The sequence below is a fragment of the Ambystoma mexicanum genome, chromosome 6p, assembly GCF_040938575.1.
Source record: "Ambystoma mexicanum isolate Mex_15411 chromosome 6p, UKY_AmexF1_1, whole genome shotgun sequence".
NCBI classification, from domain to species: Eukaryota; Metazoa; Chordata; class Amphibia; order Caudata; family Ambystomatidae; genus Ambystoma; species Ambystoma mexicanum.
Genome location: NC_090935.1, coordinates 100,648,697 through 100,665,804, shown reverse-complemented (window position 1 = coordinate 100,665,804; position 17,108 = coordinate 100,648,697). Strand labels below are relative to the sequence as shown.

Here is a 17,108-nt window from a genome sequence, read left to right as displayed (position 1 = left end):
CTGAGCCACACTGGATTATCCTGGGCATTGCAATACCCTTATACTCTCAATGATTCAATGGAAATAAATGGATCTATCACCAAAACAGCACTTTTTAAGGTTGAAAAGCTAACATTTGAAAGGCAATTTCGCTTTTCAGCATAATTCTGCTGTTTTGCTCCATGTTGAATGTGGCAGAGCCCATTGGCATGCTCCTGCAGTCAGAATTCTGTTTTTCACCCTCCCCCCCCCCCCCGCGATTGTCTGTGGAGGGTGTGCTGCCTTTTCTGGTGGTGACCCCAATGCATTTTCAAGAATTTGGCGGGCCCAGGAGTCGGCGCATCCATTTTCGGCTGTTTCTTTCACCGTTTGTAAAGTGATGCAGTGGGGCACATTGGAATGGGTCAAAATACCCCCCAGATGTGTGAGGTATTCTTTAAATTCTTCACCTTGCACTATTGCAGTCCTATGTGCATCCGACGGGGACAGTGGTGTTTGCATACGTCGGCCAGTTACCGTTTCATGATGGGCAAATGATGGTCCTTACTAGACTGAGTGCGCAGCTGGAATAAGGCCAGTGGAAGGCAGTAGAGCCAGTTCTTTTTGAGGGTGGGACAGTTTGGACTATCTACTTTTAAGGAGGCTGTTGATTTTCTCAACCACCCCATTCGCTTCCAGGTTGGTAAATGAAACACATTTTATGTTTAATTGCCAATGAGGTTATTTCTTTGAAAAGGTAATTTACAAAATGTGTCCCATTGTTGAAGCGTATGGCATCACATATGCCCCACCTTGGGAACACTTCTGTCACGAAAAATGTTGCTGCACACTTCGCGTCTGGGTAGGCGCAGGGCCCTGCCCCCACCCAGCGCAAAAAGGGACATACCATCACTATCAAGTATCTTGCCCCATTGCACCTTTTACCCATGTCCGCATAATCGATGTGCAGTTCGTAGAAAGGTCCGATGGGGGGAGGCAATAAGGTTCTGAGTCATTCCTGAATTACATGTTTGGCATGTGATGCATTCAATGGTCAACTTGGTAAGATGTTTTTGGAGGTTTGGAATGAACCAATCCTCCTGGATGTCTCCCGCTATGTGATATTTTGAGGTGTGGGCAGTAAAGTGTAATTGTTGGAATGCTATTTGCAACAACTCTACGGGCATTACTACCTTCCCATTTCTTGTCTTCATAAGAGATCTGTGGGTGACTGTGTGCATCCCAGTTCTTGTTCTACCGGCGTCACCTTCTTTTGGAGCTCTATTATTTGTGCTATTGACAGTGCATTGTATCCCTCTACTTTGGGTTCTTCCTCCCTACCTTTTAGCACACATTCTGGGGTTGGTTGTATTTGAAAGTAGGCTGCTTGCTTTGCAGCGGCGTCTGCCCCCGCTTTCCCCAATGATATTTTGTTGTTGGTATGAGCTTGGCATTTTACCAGGGCCACTACTAATGGCTTTGATTAGTTTATTTAATAACTCAGCATATTGTACTGGGGACCCATCAGCTCTTCTGAACTCCCACTTCTCTATCGAGCTAACCCAGCATGTACTATGTCGGTTACATATGCTGAGTCCGAATATATGGTTACAGCACACCCTTTTGCTGCATGGAGGGCCTCAATTAGTGCTGCCAATTCTACTGCTTGGGCCGAATAGTGCATTGGTAAACATTTTTGCACCAAAATCTCCCTCCTCGAATCTCACTACTGCCGCGCCAACATACTTTTCACCAGTCTCTGGGCAAATGGATGCTGACCCGTCTACAAAGAACACTTCCCCCTCACTCAATGTGTTTTCATTTGCTTTGGGAATGTAGTCTCCTTCCCCCTCATAAGTTGCGCCGTCATGTTCCTGCATGTCCTCCACTGTGCATGGCTCTGTGAGGAATGTGGCTGAGATTACCGTCTTGCAGCGTATTACGTGTACATTTGGGCTTGAGATAATTATCTCGTATGCTGATGCGCTCTGTGTTGTGAGAGTGGATTTGGATCACTCATGTATGGCAAACAAGGAGTGTTCCACGAACAGTGTGACGGAGCATACATTCACAATTGTAGAGCTTTTTTCAATTGCGAAGGCACCGGCTGCAAGAGCCTGTTCACATGCGAAATGACCGTGCTTTACTGAATCAAGAGTGCCGCTGTAGTATGTTAGTGGCTTGTGGCCCAAAGATGTTTTCTGTGTCAGTACTGCGGTCATCAGTGTTCCATTTGAATGTGAGAACAGGAATTATTCCCGGTCAGAATCCGGTGTGGCTAGGACGGGAGCTATGCATATCAATTCTTTCAGTCTTGTGAAGGCAGTGTGCATGTCAGGTGTCCATGTGATGTTGGTGGTGTCTTTCTGAGCTTCCTTTAATGCTTGTAACAAGGGTCATGCGTAGGTAGCATACCATCTTTTGAGATCCATTGACCTAGCTACAACACTTCTGTCAGGCAATATTGGACTTTGTTTGTTCTTATCTACCTTATATCCCTTGTGGGCCAGCAATTTGAGCAGGGTAACCGTCTTCTCTGCAAGCTTCTTCCCCCCTTTCTACATATCGGGAGGTCATCGACGTATTAAATAATGGTGCTCTGAACATCAATAATGCAGAGGTCTTCGTGCAATTTTTGGTTGAAAATGCTTGGGCTTTCGCAGTACCCCTGGGGCAGTCTGCAATGTTTGTATCTTTTCCCCCTAGAGTGAAGGCTGTTAGGTATTGTGACTCTGGGTCAATGGGCACTGAGAAAAAGGCATTTTTTAGGTCCACAACGGTGAAGTGCGTGGCCTGTTTGGTTTGGGACGAGAGCAAACTCCCTTTTGGACAATGTCATTAAGTGGGCAGAGGTCCTGGACCAAACGCCATGACCCCACTTTTGATTTTTTAATCCGATACATCGCAGTATTGCATGGGGAGTTGGAGGGTACGATAATGCCCTGTTGTAGAAGTGTGTGTATTGTGTCCTTTATTCCCTCCTCTGGATAGTGGGTAATACTGGGGAAATACTGCACCATGTTTAAGTATTATTTTTATTGGGGTTACTGCCTTCAATAATCCTATATCATGGGGGTTCATAGTCCATAGATTTGGTGGTACTTGCTGCAAATCCATATTGCAAAAAGATGGTGGTGCACTGACAATGGCCATGAGGGGGTTTGTCACTCGTCTGTTTTGTATCATAATATCACATGGCATGCATATTTCCATTATTATTTCCCTGTCAGTGTCATTGTCAGTGAACAGCTCTTCATCAGTTCGCATAGTGGTATGTTTGGGTCAATACACAGTACTGTCCGCCATTCACACCCATGTGTGTCCAGGCCTATTGCCACAATACGTTTAGTGGAAACCTGTACCACTTGCAGATCGATAGACAGGACAGTGTTGGGCAAAATCTTGTATGTGGCCAAATTCTGGTACTGCTCTGGCTAGTACTTGAATGCCATAAATGAACATGTCTGTGTTGGTTGGTATTCCTCATATGGCTCATTAGCTATTATCTGTATTAGTAGCATTGCTCACATTGAGCACATAACAGGGGTAGAGCACACTATCCCTCTGTCAGTAAATGAGATGGTCATATTGAGCTTACTGAGCAAATCTTGTCCCAACCAATTTACAGGCGCGTTCTCATTCTCATGGTAAAGTAAGGGTGCTCGTACCGTTTTTCCTCCAATTTTAACATCTAAATCTTCTGTGTAAGAAACCGTGACCACGGCACCAGAGAATCCTTGTCTCGAAATTTTTGCCAGATAACGGGAAATCACCTTTGCATAGACATGATTTCTCAGGAACTGTTTGTTCCCTATCTCTACCCCTACCAGTGGTTCCTCATCTGCGCATAAGGTAGTCGGTAGGACTAGACACGCAAGTGCTCTCTGTGGGCTGTTCTAGTCTGGGTAGGTGTTTGTTCCAGGGCAAGTAAAACCTTTTTCACTCAGTACACATGTTCCCTGGTAAGGCGCTGGTGCACAGTTGGGCAGTGGTGACGAATGGGTTTGCACGTTTGTGTGACAATTGGTTCTGATGGGTGGGGTGGGTCTGCGGGCGGTGTTGGCATGTGTTGTGCTCCGGTATGGCTCTACTGTTGGGCTGCCCTTTTGGTTCGTAATTTCCTATGGGCAGGCTATATGGGCTACCGGGTGTGGGTGGCCATACTGTTGCTCATTACCGTACCTCTGATTATTTTGATAATTGGCCACAGGTCGGATGCAACATTCCCTTGCAAAGTGGCCCCACCTCCCACATGACCAACAGGGTCCGGGTCCACCCTTCTCCTCCCCGTTGCCCTCTGTACCCACCTCTCCCGGGTCTTCCTTGCTATTGGGGTCCCATGTACCATTCCTCTCCACCCCATTGTTCCTGGCCATTGTCTGCCCATGTAGCTGCCATCCTAGCCTGCAGGGCTTCTGACCCCTCCCCTTCTTCTCTCTGACATTCGGTGGGGCGGCACTGCGGTTACTGCCACGACCTTCACTAACTTTGTACAAGCTTGTCTTCATCCGTTAATCTCCTGAGCTATTTCTTTTTCCCTTTCTTTGATCCTCCTGCAATGGTGTACTATGATGCTTTGTATCTCTGGCCACACTTTGGCTTCTATCCCAGCTATTTTATCAAGGGCCTTCTGTACTTCCTTCGGGAGGCCTCTCTCTTAATGGTTAAATAGAATAGGGAAGTGGATTGGTCCCAGGAGGAGCCCGTCCCAGCGCACCACATCTCATGCACCCGAAGAATAAACAGTGCTGCATCTTCCTCGTCCCCCGTAGTGCATTGCATTACAGTGTGTAAATCTTGGGTGTCAGGGAAGGTCCTCCGCACTGTATCCCATACTTGCGCTCTTACGTTAATGAAGGATGCCACGTCATGCATGTTGTTTCCCATGGTCACTCAGGGGAGACAACCCCGCCTTCACCCACACTGCGTCTGCTTGGTCTCCCACTGCAGATATTAAGAGGCTTTTAATATCTCCGATTGCTAATGGGACCCTTGCTGTATTCTTTTCAAATGCATATATCCATTTCCCCGCACTCCCTAAAAATGGTGGAAGTGCCTTGAGGAGATTATTCTTGTCCATCGGTGCACAGGGCACATAATGGGGTCATCCTGCTCCCTTGTGGATGAGGGGCATCTGTAGTTTTGATCTCATCTTTCCCTTACTTACCTTTACTCCTTTCTTTTTTGCCAATGCCATTCTCCCTATCCTGTTTCAGAGTCTTCCCGCCCATCCTTTTTCCACTTCTGTTATTTGCGGAGTTGCCCACTGGATCTGCTGTACCACTCATACCACCCCTTCGTCGCACTCATCAAGGTCGCACCAGCATTCCTCTTCTCTCTCTGGGGCTACTGTATCGTATCGTACACTTTCTATCTCATCTTCTGTTAGGGAGAATTCTCAAGAATGTGCTAATTTCCCTTACGTTTTGAGACCCCTAGCAACTTTGCTGGATTTCTAGGATTTGATTTTTTACCTGGGAAGAGTGTGAGCCTTTTTTGCCCACTCTTCCATGTATTTTGATGTGTGTTTTACTTTTGTGTTCTTTGGATATGGAGTTTTAAACCCACTCCATAGGCATCATCTTTTTCTGTGTGTCACACAGCACCCTCAGTGCAGCGACACAGGGGTGTCTTTCAGACTCCCCAAGGTTTAAATACCTTCTCTGGGACTGACTACTGTTTCCCAGAGAAAGTAAAGTGAAATTGACTTTACTATTTTCTTAAAATGTACAGACCCAGCCCACCCCATCTTCCTATAGAGTGCTGGAGGGGTTGCTTAGCTTCCCCTGAGCCTAAACACTCATGTAACAGTCAAATTTTACCCACCCTTTCCCACTTGAAATGGCTGATGGCAGTGATTTTAAACAAACTACCATGATTTTTCCCAACCGCGAACACCGGTAGCTAAAAATCGGGTCAGCCATGTTTTCCAATATTGCGCCCAAGACATATCTGTGAAAACAGACTCCAGTCAACTTTTTTCGCCATTTCTTTTTGGAAAGGTCCTTCTTGTGTTTGTCTCTGCGCGCCAAACCAGGTTTGGTCCCTTTGTTCATTGGCCTTTGGCGGGCTTCACTGCTGAAGCCCTCCTCTGACGCCTGAGTGTCTGGGGTGGACAGGATGTGAGGGACGTGCCCAAAACTCCCTGCGCTTAGTCTCCGAGGAAACCTGAATGCACTCTGGCGTGATTGGCTTGTTGGCTGTCCGGCAAGGACAGCCACCCTGCTGTGTGAGTGACAGCCAGGCTGGAATGAATGGGGGAAAACTGTTTAAAAGCAGTCGACCACTGAAACAAAAGAACCGAAGACGAGATGAAGGAAGACTGCTGCAACTCCTGGTCCACCGGCGAAGCCCTGCTGCAGGTCCGAATTGCATGAAACTCCATCAACATAGAAGCCCTTCAAGGTTACCTTCTTCCCTTGCGTTTGGTGGGAACAACCAGCTCGCAAGCCACCTGGACACTGTCCCCAACCTGGTCGAATTTTCTTCAGAGTGCTGTTGAAAACCGGATAGCCAGGGGAAGGAAACCAGCTTGTGGACTCTAAGGCACTCACACCTTAAACCGACGTTTTGCCAAGCTTGTGGCCTCTTCCCTGGGCAGTGCAGGAACCTCCCGACGTCCTCCTTCTTGTCCCCACGACTGAAGCTCGGGAACAGCGAGATCTGCAGGAACTGCCAAGAACTGCCTCAGCTACAGCTTTTCTTCACTTACAAGGTACTGTGCAAGTGCGGTGCAGAACTCCGTTCGGCTGCGTGAAAGTTTGTGAAACGTTCCCGAGTTGGAAGGCCTGTCCTTCCCTAAACCAACATCTAAGGTCCTCTAACTTTTCGTCTGACCAAATTCTTCTAATATCCGTGGCAAAGACTTAACCGTTTACTACCAGAACTGCGCTATCCTATACAAGACTCTGACCCATTGACTTTGGCCCAGGCCTATTGAATTGAATTGCTGGTTGTAGTGTACTGAAACCCTTTGCCCTGCCTATGAAAGTATTTGTGCTGTTGATTCTTATAACCTTGTATTTTTACCCCTTTTTAAAGTAACTGAAGTGCCATTTTGCTCCCACTTCAGGGGAGCTGAACTTCTTCAGAAACTGATTGGTTGTGTAATTAGAGAGTGATATTGAGCTGCTCTTACTAGTGCATTGTTTTCCAAATTACTGTGTAATTAAATGTATATTCTTTTACCAAGAAACCTTGAGTAAGTGTTTGTTTGAATCACTGTAGTTGTTCGTCTTTTGTGTAAGCTGTTGTACTGCTCACTTTACTCCTGAGATGAGTCTAGCTGCTCAGCCACTGCTACCACATTACTGTGTAGTACAGGCTTGTACCAAAGGTGAAATTGTACTTTCACTTGTAGACTTAATTGTGTGTAGTGTTCCCAAAGGGTACTGCATATGATTCTGCCTAACACCTTCTCGTTCTACGCGGACTGTTTTAATTGGGGTGCTGTCTATTCGGAAAAGGAAATCGCCAGATTTCCATTCATCTTCTGGCAATAGGGAAGAGCTCTTTAAGGGGGGGTTGTAATGGCGGTTGCCCTCCCCCGGCTAGTGGCAGTGTTGTTTCACACAGTGTTCGTAATCGAGCCAATTCTGATTGAGTGGATGTAAATACAATTTCTAAATCCCAGGTGGTGGGCCCTGTGGTGGTCGGGGTCGTGTTTGATGGAACATATGGAGGGGGGCTGTGCGGTGGTTGGTGTAGCTGGCGTACTTCACCCTGGCATGTACACTGGGTCAGCTTCCCCCTCTGCTGGTCTTGTGAGCATTGCCCCTACTGCTGTGAACTGCAACAAGAACCCTGAGAAAGGCCAGGGGGAAGGAATATGTTCCCACTACTGGTGTGAAGTGTAATAAGCCTGAGAAAAGCTAGAAGAGAGACATTCCCCCATCTGGTGTGAACTGCAATAAGCCTGAGAAAGGCCAGGAAGACAATCCCCCCTACTGCTGCGAACTGTAACAAGAAGCCTGAGAAAAGCCAGTGGCAGGAAGACATTCCCCCATCTGCTGTGAACTACATTAAGAAGCCAGAGAAAGGACAGGAATACTGTTAGGGAGAATTCTCAGAAATGTGCTAATTCCCTTCAACCTTAGAGACCCCAGCTCATTTGCTGGACTTTAGGACTTTTAATTTTTATCCTGGATCGAGTGAGGCCCTTTTCCCACTCTTATGTATTTTTATTTGAATTGAACACTGTTTCTTTTGGTTTTGGAGCACTTTTTACGTTGTGACACACAGCACCTTCAGTGCAGTGGCACAGGGAAGTCTTTCTGATTTCCGAAAGGTTTAAATACCTTCTCTTGGTTAAACTACTGTTTCCAAGAGCAGTAAAGCGGAATTTACTTTGCTTACCGTTTGTAAATTCGTAGACCTAGCACACGCTATCTTAAATAGAGTGCTGGAGGGGTTACTTAGTATCCCCTTTGTCTACTTACTCATGTAATATATTTGTTACCCTTTATACAATTAATTGCTGCTGGCAGTGGTTTACTTTTTCCTACCATTGTGCGTTTTTACTGCAGGCTGCGTTTGCAGCTGCAGTATAGCACCCATCGGTGCCCATTTTGTCAAAATGGCCCGGTCTTCTTTTTTCACCATTTCTTGTTGGAAAGGTCCTACTTGAGATTTCCTCTGTGCGCCAAACCAGGTTTGGTCCCTTTGTTGGTTCTGTCTTTGGCAGGGTTCACTGGTGAAGCCTGTGTCTGGCAGGGCAGGAAGCGAGGGAGTGCCTGAAACTCCCTGTGCTTAGTCTCCTTGGTTACAGGAATGTACCCAAAGCTGATTGGCCGGCTGGCTGTCCTTAGAGGACAGCAACCCTGCTGTGTGAGTGACAGCTAGGCTGCGAATGAATGGGAGAAATCTGCATAAAAGGCAAGGTATTTTAGACAGAAGGCATAGTCGACCACTGGACGAAGGAATCCGAAGAAGAACTTGGAAGAGACGCTTGCTGCAACTCCTGGACCGTTGGTTTGCCCGGTGAAGCCCTGCTGCAGTGCTTAATCACCGAATTCGCCTCGATTAGAGGAGCCCTGCAAAGGACTTCTCCCTTTGGGTTGGTGGGACCAATCAACCCCAACGAACTCATCTGGAAATCCTCTGGTTGCTGGCTGTACTTCAATTGCTGCTGCTGGAACTGAGTGCCAGGGAGAGGAATGCCATAATCGAGTGCATCATTTTTAAGTCTGACCCGAGCACCAGGAATATCCTCCGGACTCCCTTGAAGCAGGACTAACCAAGCCTGAGCCACCTCAGAGTGCTGGACCCCAGAAGCAAGGAAAGCCCACAAGGGTTCCTAGAACTGCAGTAGTGCTATTCGCGAGAAGCCGAAACTGCAAAGTGCTGCTGATCTAAAGTTTGCCCATTGTTGCCGCCGACCTTCGAATCATAGTGCAGGAGTCCCCAGAAGTCCTTCCTCTTGTCCCCATGACTGAGGCCCAGGAGCAACAGGATCTGCCAGACTAGAACAGGAACAGAAGCCAGCTAGAACCAATTTCTTCAGACGTAAGGTACTGTAAACTAAGGGGTACTTACCTCTTGTTGGGTAACTTGCTTGCTGCCAGTTGAGACCTGCAGTTGTTGCCTTTTGTAGAGTTGCTTGCATCTTTGCCAATCGCAAGCCTCCCAGCTTGTGGCCCAACAGTGATTTCATGTTATACAAAACTCTCTAACATTGTGCAAGACTTTGTACTTGCCTTCAAGAAGTGCCTCAGCTCCCCCAGTCTTTGCTCAATTGACATTGGCTGTCCTGCTCCTTGAAGACTCTTCTAACCTCGTATAGGTGGGAGGGGGGAGGTTCAAAAGTGCTTACCTGTTTGATAAACTTGTTAACCATTTTTTCCTTCCCCAACCTTTTGACACCAAACTCAGTATTGCTCTAAATGTACTAGTGATATACCAATGTCCACAGTGTCCTAGTTATTGAAGTCACCTCAGGGTGTAGGAAGTGTCTCTGTGCCATCCCAAAAGGGTATCTACTGATTTATTGTAACTGAGTGTCTTTTTGAAGTATTTTTTTAAGTGTTATATATTTGCTCCCTTCTAAAGAAGGCTTATTCAAACTGACTGTTACATTAACACTTCATTATTTATTAATTTATCATCCACGAGTGTGCCTCTCATGTGGAAGATAGTTTTGCAGTGTGCTGTGTACTCTAGAGGTGCCCCAGTGGTAGCTTCTGCCTACTACGTGGTGCCTGACACCCAGGAGCTGGTTGTAGCCCCTGATCATCGAATCTTAATTTCGAACCCTCCATTGGTATTGCTCAACACTCCTGGCATGTGCACTTATTACTAAACACTGTTGACATACCAGTACATGGACCCCACCCCAACATATGGCTTCGGATAATTCTGTATGGGGAACAAACATACTTTGAGAGCTCCACTTTTATTGTAGAAGCCTTCTCACGCCTCAGTAAGCTAGAGATGTGTGAATTACTGAGTTTAGTTTGGTGCTTGCCTTCCTTGGCAAGGGTTACAGCCCTATGCTCCCTCAGTAAAGAGTCTTTACCTCCCTTCTTCAAGGGTGAGGTCTTTGCGCAGCATCTCCGGCATGGTATAACTGGTGACCAGTACACTAGATCCCAGCTGTAGCGCCCCAGGCTTCACTTCATCCATGTGAACCCCCTTGCATGCCTTATATGTAATGTGTGTTCAATTAATAATCGCAAGTCTGAAGTCAGTATTCATTCGAACCGGAAAGAACTATTTCACTGCCATTAAGGCCGAAGCGGCACATCCCAGTAGCCATTTTTTTTGGGTCAAAAGAAGCAGTGAGATGTTAATTTCCGCATGCATTTTGAATGTTCTGCCTTTGGGGTTATAAACCGTAGATGTGACCCGGTTGCCCATCTCTTACAAGTACTGTCCTGGGCATGTGTATCTAGAAAGCAGATTTTTCTTCCTGTCACTACAACGTGCCATCCAAATCCTACACTGATTTGGTGAAGAATGTAAGCCTCCTTAATTTCAGCGCAACTATGTAAATAAGAGAACTCCGCCTACATTTCTCAACTGTTCACAATTCAGAAGTGCTTGGAAATTGTGTATTCTTTTTTTTTATCATGTAAGATTTTCTATTTTTTCTTTTCTTGTAAAGGGTGTGTGCGCTGTAGGCTAGTATCGGAATCCATCAGCTGTTTAGTGGATATACTCCAGATCTACAAATACAGATCCCTCGGCAGTGCAAAGAGGCCTATATATCTATTCTACTTAAGCTAAGACATGTATAGTTCCTTTCCAGAATCGCTTACTAATTGGTTAATCTGCAAGGTCTCTCTGGACCTAACATTCATGCATGCAAGTCCCAAGGCTGATAGGTCTGAACAGGCAGCTACTGATTTATGATCACCTGTTTAGATTTCCACGTTGAAGGACATGATATTGATATGGCTGTGCTTTTCATCTAAAAGTATCTTGCTTAGCAAGTTTTCTTGTGCTGTTGGTTAGGTAAAATGTACTTTAAGGTTTAGGTGCATGGAAGGAACTACATGGGCTAAACAATGTGTTTTTTGGTGTCCAGGTGTTTCCCAAACAGCATGTGATCAGTGCACTGCAGACCATTTTTGAACTGAACGTCAAGCAGTTTGCTGGTGGAACAATGGGAGCTGTGAATGGGATGCGCCCAGACGGGAAGGTAGACTACTCCAGCGTGCAGTCGGATGAAGTCTGGGTAGGAGTTGTGTACGGTCTTGCAGCCACCATGATTCAGGAGGTATAACATAATCTCGTTTTGCCTGATTTATTGGGTTACTTTGTGGTTTTGATTCCTGTGGGAAAATTAATCTGTTTCCCACCTTTTATTTCTGAATAGGGCTTGATACAGGAGGGCTTTGAGACTGCAGAGGGCTGTTATAAGACTGTGTGGGAGCGCCTGGGTATGGCCTTTCAAACGCCAGAGGCCTACTGCGAGAAGAAAGTCTTCCGATCCTTGGCATACATGAGACCTCTTAGTGTCTGGGGCATGCAGCTTGCCCTGCAGTGCCGGGATGAGGAGAACCTGCCACCACACCAGCAAAGCAGCAAAGTCGTGGACGGGACTCTCTGAGAGTGGCAAACGTGTACCTGCGGGCACACTTACTTTTACCCTGTGGAAATTGGACTGGCCACTAGAAGGGCTGAAACAACTTATGATCATCTTGACTTGAAGCTGGACTTGTTGAAATGAGCGGTCCCCCGCCCCATCCAATGTATTTTAAGGACTGATTTTAGCTGCTGTGTCCTGTACCAGTTATGGTTGGTTTCCTTCACTTCATGCTCTTCCATATGAATCAGTGTGAAATCATAGTCTGGCCCCGTCGGCCGCCTGTTTTTAAATCATGGAATGGAAGGAGCAATGGGGTGGCAACAGCTTGTATTGCTGCTCTTGTTTTTAAGTTTGTAAAAGGTTCGAGAACGTCCCCATCTTGGAGTGCTGCAGACCCCTCTCCATCCTTGTAGACCCAAAGAGTAGATGAAGGTCGGTTTATGCTCCCAGTATAGTTTAATACTGTAGCAGCCTGTGTAATGTGCTGGACGCAGGCTCTCTATTTTTATACTATCTCACCCCCCTTCAGTAGCTGTTAGAGGCTCAACTCCACCATCTTCTTTTGTTTAGTATTCCTTATTTGGCAGCCAGTCTAGTCACCTTAGGGGCCTGCAAAGGTTTAAAGTCTGTGGAATCTTGGTTATGGGGAATGTGACGGACAACCAACACTGGTGTGGTTAAAGGTTAGTACCTGCAACCTTGCTGACAATTCAGTGTCTATCCGTGGGTAATCTTCCAATTTGCCCAAGATGCTTGGATGTGAATGGACGTCTCGAAAGACTGATGACTGCTAGCCTTTATCAGGATGTAGGATCCAAAACACTCTGCATAAGGAGTCTCAGGATGTTTCGATCTGTCAATTTGACGGCTGGTATTCTGTATGCCATCAGTTACGGACCCCCAAGGCGTGGCTTCACCATAATTTGGGAGTATGTCAATGCCATCTGTATGACACCCTGCAATGCATTCTGCCATGTTGTTGTGCCATCAGGTTCCTGTTTTGAGACCCAGTGGTGGTGATTTGTCAATCCTCAATGGGAAATTGGTGCCAAGCCCTGGGGAAGTAATTTTTTCTCTTAATGCCAGTAGAAATTACATGAGGCCCCCTGTTCAGGAGAGGGATGGTATAAGCTGAAGTGTGGTATGACACAAAGCACACTCTCAACATTGCATCCCACACATAGCCCCTTCTCTTTTAATGTCTTTGGTTTTAAGTGGAATAGAGACTTGAATGCCCCCTTCCCTAGCTGACGGCATTAACTCACTCTATATAGGTCACTCCATATGGACTATACAGGGATCGGTGGACTGCTTCCTCCATAGGTCAACGGGAATAAGCCTTGTGCACGTGAAACTACTGCAAGAAAAGAACCCATGGACAGAAGGAAGCCTTTGGAGTGATGGTAAAGCATGCTTATGGTACTGTGATGGCTTTGGTAGCTTTGGAAGAGGGATATGTGCCCACATGAACGCACGATGGTGGAGGGAACCTTGTACACATGAAACCATGATGATACAAGTGGGTGGGGTGGGGGGTGTACACCTGTTTCCGTGATGGGAGGGGTAGCCGTGCACACATGGCAGCACTCTAGGACATGGGAGCATATACAATTGGGCCCATGATGAGAGAGGGAGCAGGATGGCAGAGTGAACCGTAAAGACACAGAACCATGATGGCAGAGGGAACCGTACACACATGGCAGAGCATTATGTTTGACAGCATTATACATGTCGAAACATGGGAGAAAAGAACTGTTTGTACACATGGTGTAAGTGAGGGATTTGTGTGCACATGGAAACATGATGAATGAGGGACCTGTGTTCTCATGCAGCCTTGAGGGCAGCAGGTACTATGTGCACATTGCACCACACTAGGAGACGGAACCATTTGCACATCCAACTGTGATGACAGAGCTGAGGACTTTCTATCAACACGGCCTCCTTGCTGGGTTACTACAACTGGAAATTGAGTTTGTGTCAGACGGGGAGAATCACACATGTGTAACCATGTACTCTACAATCCAGCAATTCAATAGTATTTCTATAACTGGTGCCTGCTTTTCGTGCCTTTTTCCTGGTTGTAATATATTGTGTTCTTGTGTGTACTGCTCACATATGGAAACCATATTGCTGATGGCCATCTCCATTGTGAAGCTCATTCTGTGCTCTCCTTCGGAGCCATGCATCTGGCAGTGCTGCTGTCACATTCTTCAGACTGGTGATTGGAGTTTAGTTTTGAGGTTACCTCTTTCTAGGCCAATCATCTTTACCCAAGCGTCACAATTCAATCATTTAAACTCAGCCTCTATGAGGACTGGAAATTGATGCCAGTCATACAACTGAAACCATGGCTCTAAGGGCTTGACCATGGTGTGGTTTCTGCTGCCCGCCTTCAGAAGTTTACTCTAATGATGAGACCTAGTCGAAAGGGTCTTGAAGAGGAGGCACCCAACTGTTTCTCTCCACTCCAAGGGCGTTTGGGTTTCTGCCAGATTGGTCTATAGAAAACTCCTCAAGGTCTCCATTGCGGCGGCACTGGCTCGCTGCTGACTGCATGATTTTGCATGACCCCAAAGAGTGCCTGGGCATGTATTGTACTGTGGGTAAGAAGCAGACAATGGGAGATCACATCTTCCTTTGCTGGGCATCCACTGTTGCGAGAGCACTCCATCTTCCATTTGACTGACCTTTGTCTATGTGGACAGGTCTAATCTTTTATTAGATTCGTAATGCTACTTCTTGGATCTGTTTCCTTGCGCCATACACAGCAAATGGTAGTGGCATTATGCGTGGAGTGCTTGAACGCTGCAGTGGACACACCTATAGATGGCGCCCACATCAGGTGGAACTCTAGGGTGTTGGTGACGTGTGCCCCATTGGCTGCAAACATTCTGGCTTCTTCACAACCCGGGCCTGTCTTCGTGAGGAAGCCTGTGCTTTCCCTCGCTCCCAGCTGTAACCGCAGGTGTTAGTTCAAAACACCCTGCGCCTCTCAGCAGGGTGCAAGGGCTGGCGTGTCTTTTCTCACCACGTATGCATACTGTATATTTAACTGCATATCCTGTTGTCTTTAACTTATGGATGAAAATTATATGCGTTATCATGTGCCCTCATTGACCACCAGGAAGCGCTAATATATAAGCCCGCCTGTTGATATCTGGTGATCTGTCTGTGTGTAGGGAATTTGTCTGTACCTGGCAGCCAACAAAGCACCAGCAGATGACTTTTATCTCCTGATTCGTTGATATACGTTTTGTGTTCCTCTTCATATTTGTATGTTGACTACATCTCTGCCACCGAAGTCCTGCCCCCCTATCCTGCTCCCTGGCTGTGCTTTTCTCCCGCAGTCCAATCAAAGTGACCCGTCCTGTGCACGGAACAGAGGTGAATGGGTACTTCCGGTCTCCGAGTCCCTTCCATAGCTTTAGGTCATACGTTTAGTAATTGTACTTTGGGGCAATGCTTAGAATACATTCTCGAGAAGGAAGTGACAGGCAATCATGCAGGAGACAGGGGCCCCCTCACATTGAGATGCTGCTCTCAGACTCTGCAACATACCCATTTCTCATTCCACTCCCACTCACCCCTGAGCAGTGCATGGGTCGCTCCCGTGAGCACTTTTAGTTTACATCTGTCTTTGTCCACAGAAGGGCCATCTTCCTTCCCACCTGTGCATCGCCCACCCTAGCAGTGTGCGCCTGACTGGATACGATGTCACTTAGTTAAGTCCTCACTGAGACTGTATACCTCGCACCAAGGAGCGACTTCATTTCATCAGCCAATCAAGCAGCGTTTGTGCCCATGATGGTTGTCCTCTTAACAATCTTGCCACTTGACTATTTTGCCATTGGAATGTAAAGGCCCTCATTCTCTTACCTGACAATGGAGGGTCTGCTACCTACCCCAGCTCTACATCCCTACTCCCTCCCCTAACCCCCCGAAAAGGTGTGCAGCAAGATGGTATTACTCCACCCCTTCCCCATCCCCTATGACCATATTGCCTTCTTAGTCCCCATTTAGACCATCTTCTTCGGCCCCGAGTGGCCTCCATGTATTTGCACAATTTAATAATTTGGTGGCGTCATCATTGTCTTTTCATGTGTATATTTTATCTGTCTTGATTTTAATTAAAGATGTGAAAATCTACTTTAAATGTAAAGATTTTAATGTTTTTGTAACTACCCATAATGAATGTAAAGTAAAAGTATTCAAGTTCACCACGCCAAGGCTAAGGATCTAATTCAAGAGTCTGTAAGCTGCTGCTCTCCAGATCTTTCGGAGAACTACCTACTTGAACATTGGTCAATCACTCTGTGGTAGGGTTGATGGCACTAAAGACTGTGTTTTGCATTAAAGGCAGTAGCTTGCCACTCTTCCTATTATGTGGTGTTAACTGTTTTCTTCCTTGTATACAGTTGTCGAAGTGAGTGGGAACTACTTCCACTACTTTTCGCTACCATTTTCTCTATTCTGGAACAGTTTCTATTAAAGTTAAAACATGCCTCTTGATTGTACCACCGTACAGCAGCAACAGGTAAAGGAAAATGTGTTTTGCTGTACATTCACAAAGCCTGAATGACATCTCGGCCTGTATCAGCTCTGTCTGGCCTCATGTTAACTATCGGAAGCTGGACGAGGTTCTGCTAACACTTCCCAATCATCCTTAAATCCCTTTTAAAATGGGCGCACTCACCAAAGAATTTCTTATGTCCTCAAATTCTTCCATTCACTTTTCACACCCACAAAATCCCACACCTTTCTTTACCAATGTTCTCATGGTTTTTGTCCTCTCAGCCAAATCCTTTATGCATTTCCCATAGAATTCGACCAACCCCAAATATGATGACAATTCCTTTTGATCCCTTAATATTCATTATTGCCTCTAAGGTTGCATATTTCGGCTTCACTCCATCTGCTGATAACTCAGGCCCCAAATACTGAAATTTCGCAACCTTAAATTTACATTTCGAGGGGATTGTGTGCTCCAACGTATTCCACATCTTTGACATTGATTACCACAACTATGCTGCTTCGGAAAACTTTTTCGGCGTAGCTGTCCTGCGTCGATGACGTCGATACGCTGCCTCTAGGACCTCTTACGACGGCCGACGACACCAGACGT

The 17,108-nt window shown here is 46.4% G+C and overlaps 1 protein-coding gene across 2 annotated transcripts in view; it reads left to right on the top strand.

Annotated features, from left to right (window-relative positions):
- GBA2 (glucosylceramidase beta 2) overlaps positions 1-16,132 on the top strand; it is a 470,157-nt gene extending 454,025 nt beyond the window's left edge. For both annotated transcript variants that reach the window (XM_069626781.1, XM_069626780.1), the window contains exons 16-17: positions 11,483-11,674; positions 11,774-16,132. In XM_069626781.1, coding sequence (XP_069482882.1) covers positions 11,483-11,674; positions 11,774-12,007 — 426 coding nt within the window. In that variant the 3' untranslated portion in view covers positions 12,008-16,132. The remainder of the gene's footprint in view (positions 1-11,482; positions 11,675-11,773) is intronic.
- The last annotated feature ends 976 nt before the right edge of the window (positions 16,133-17,108 follow it).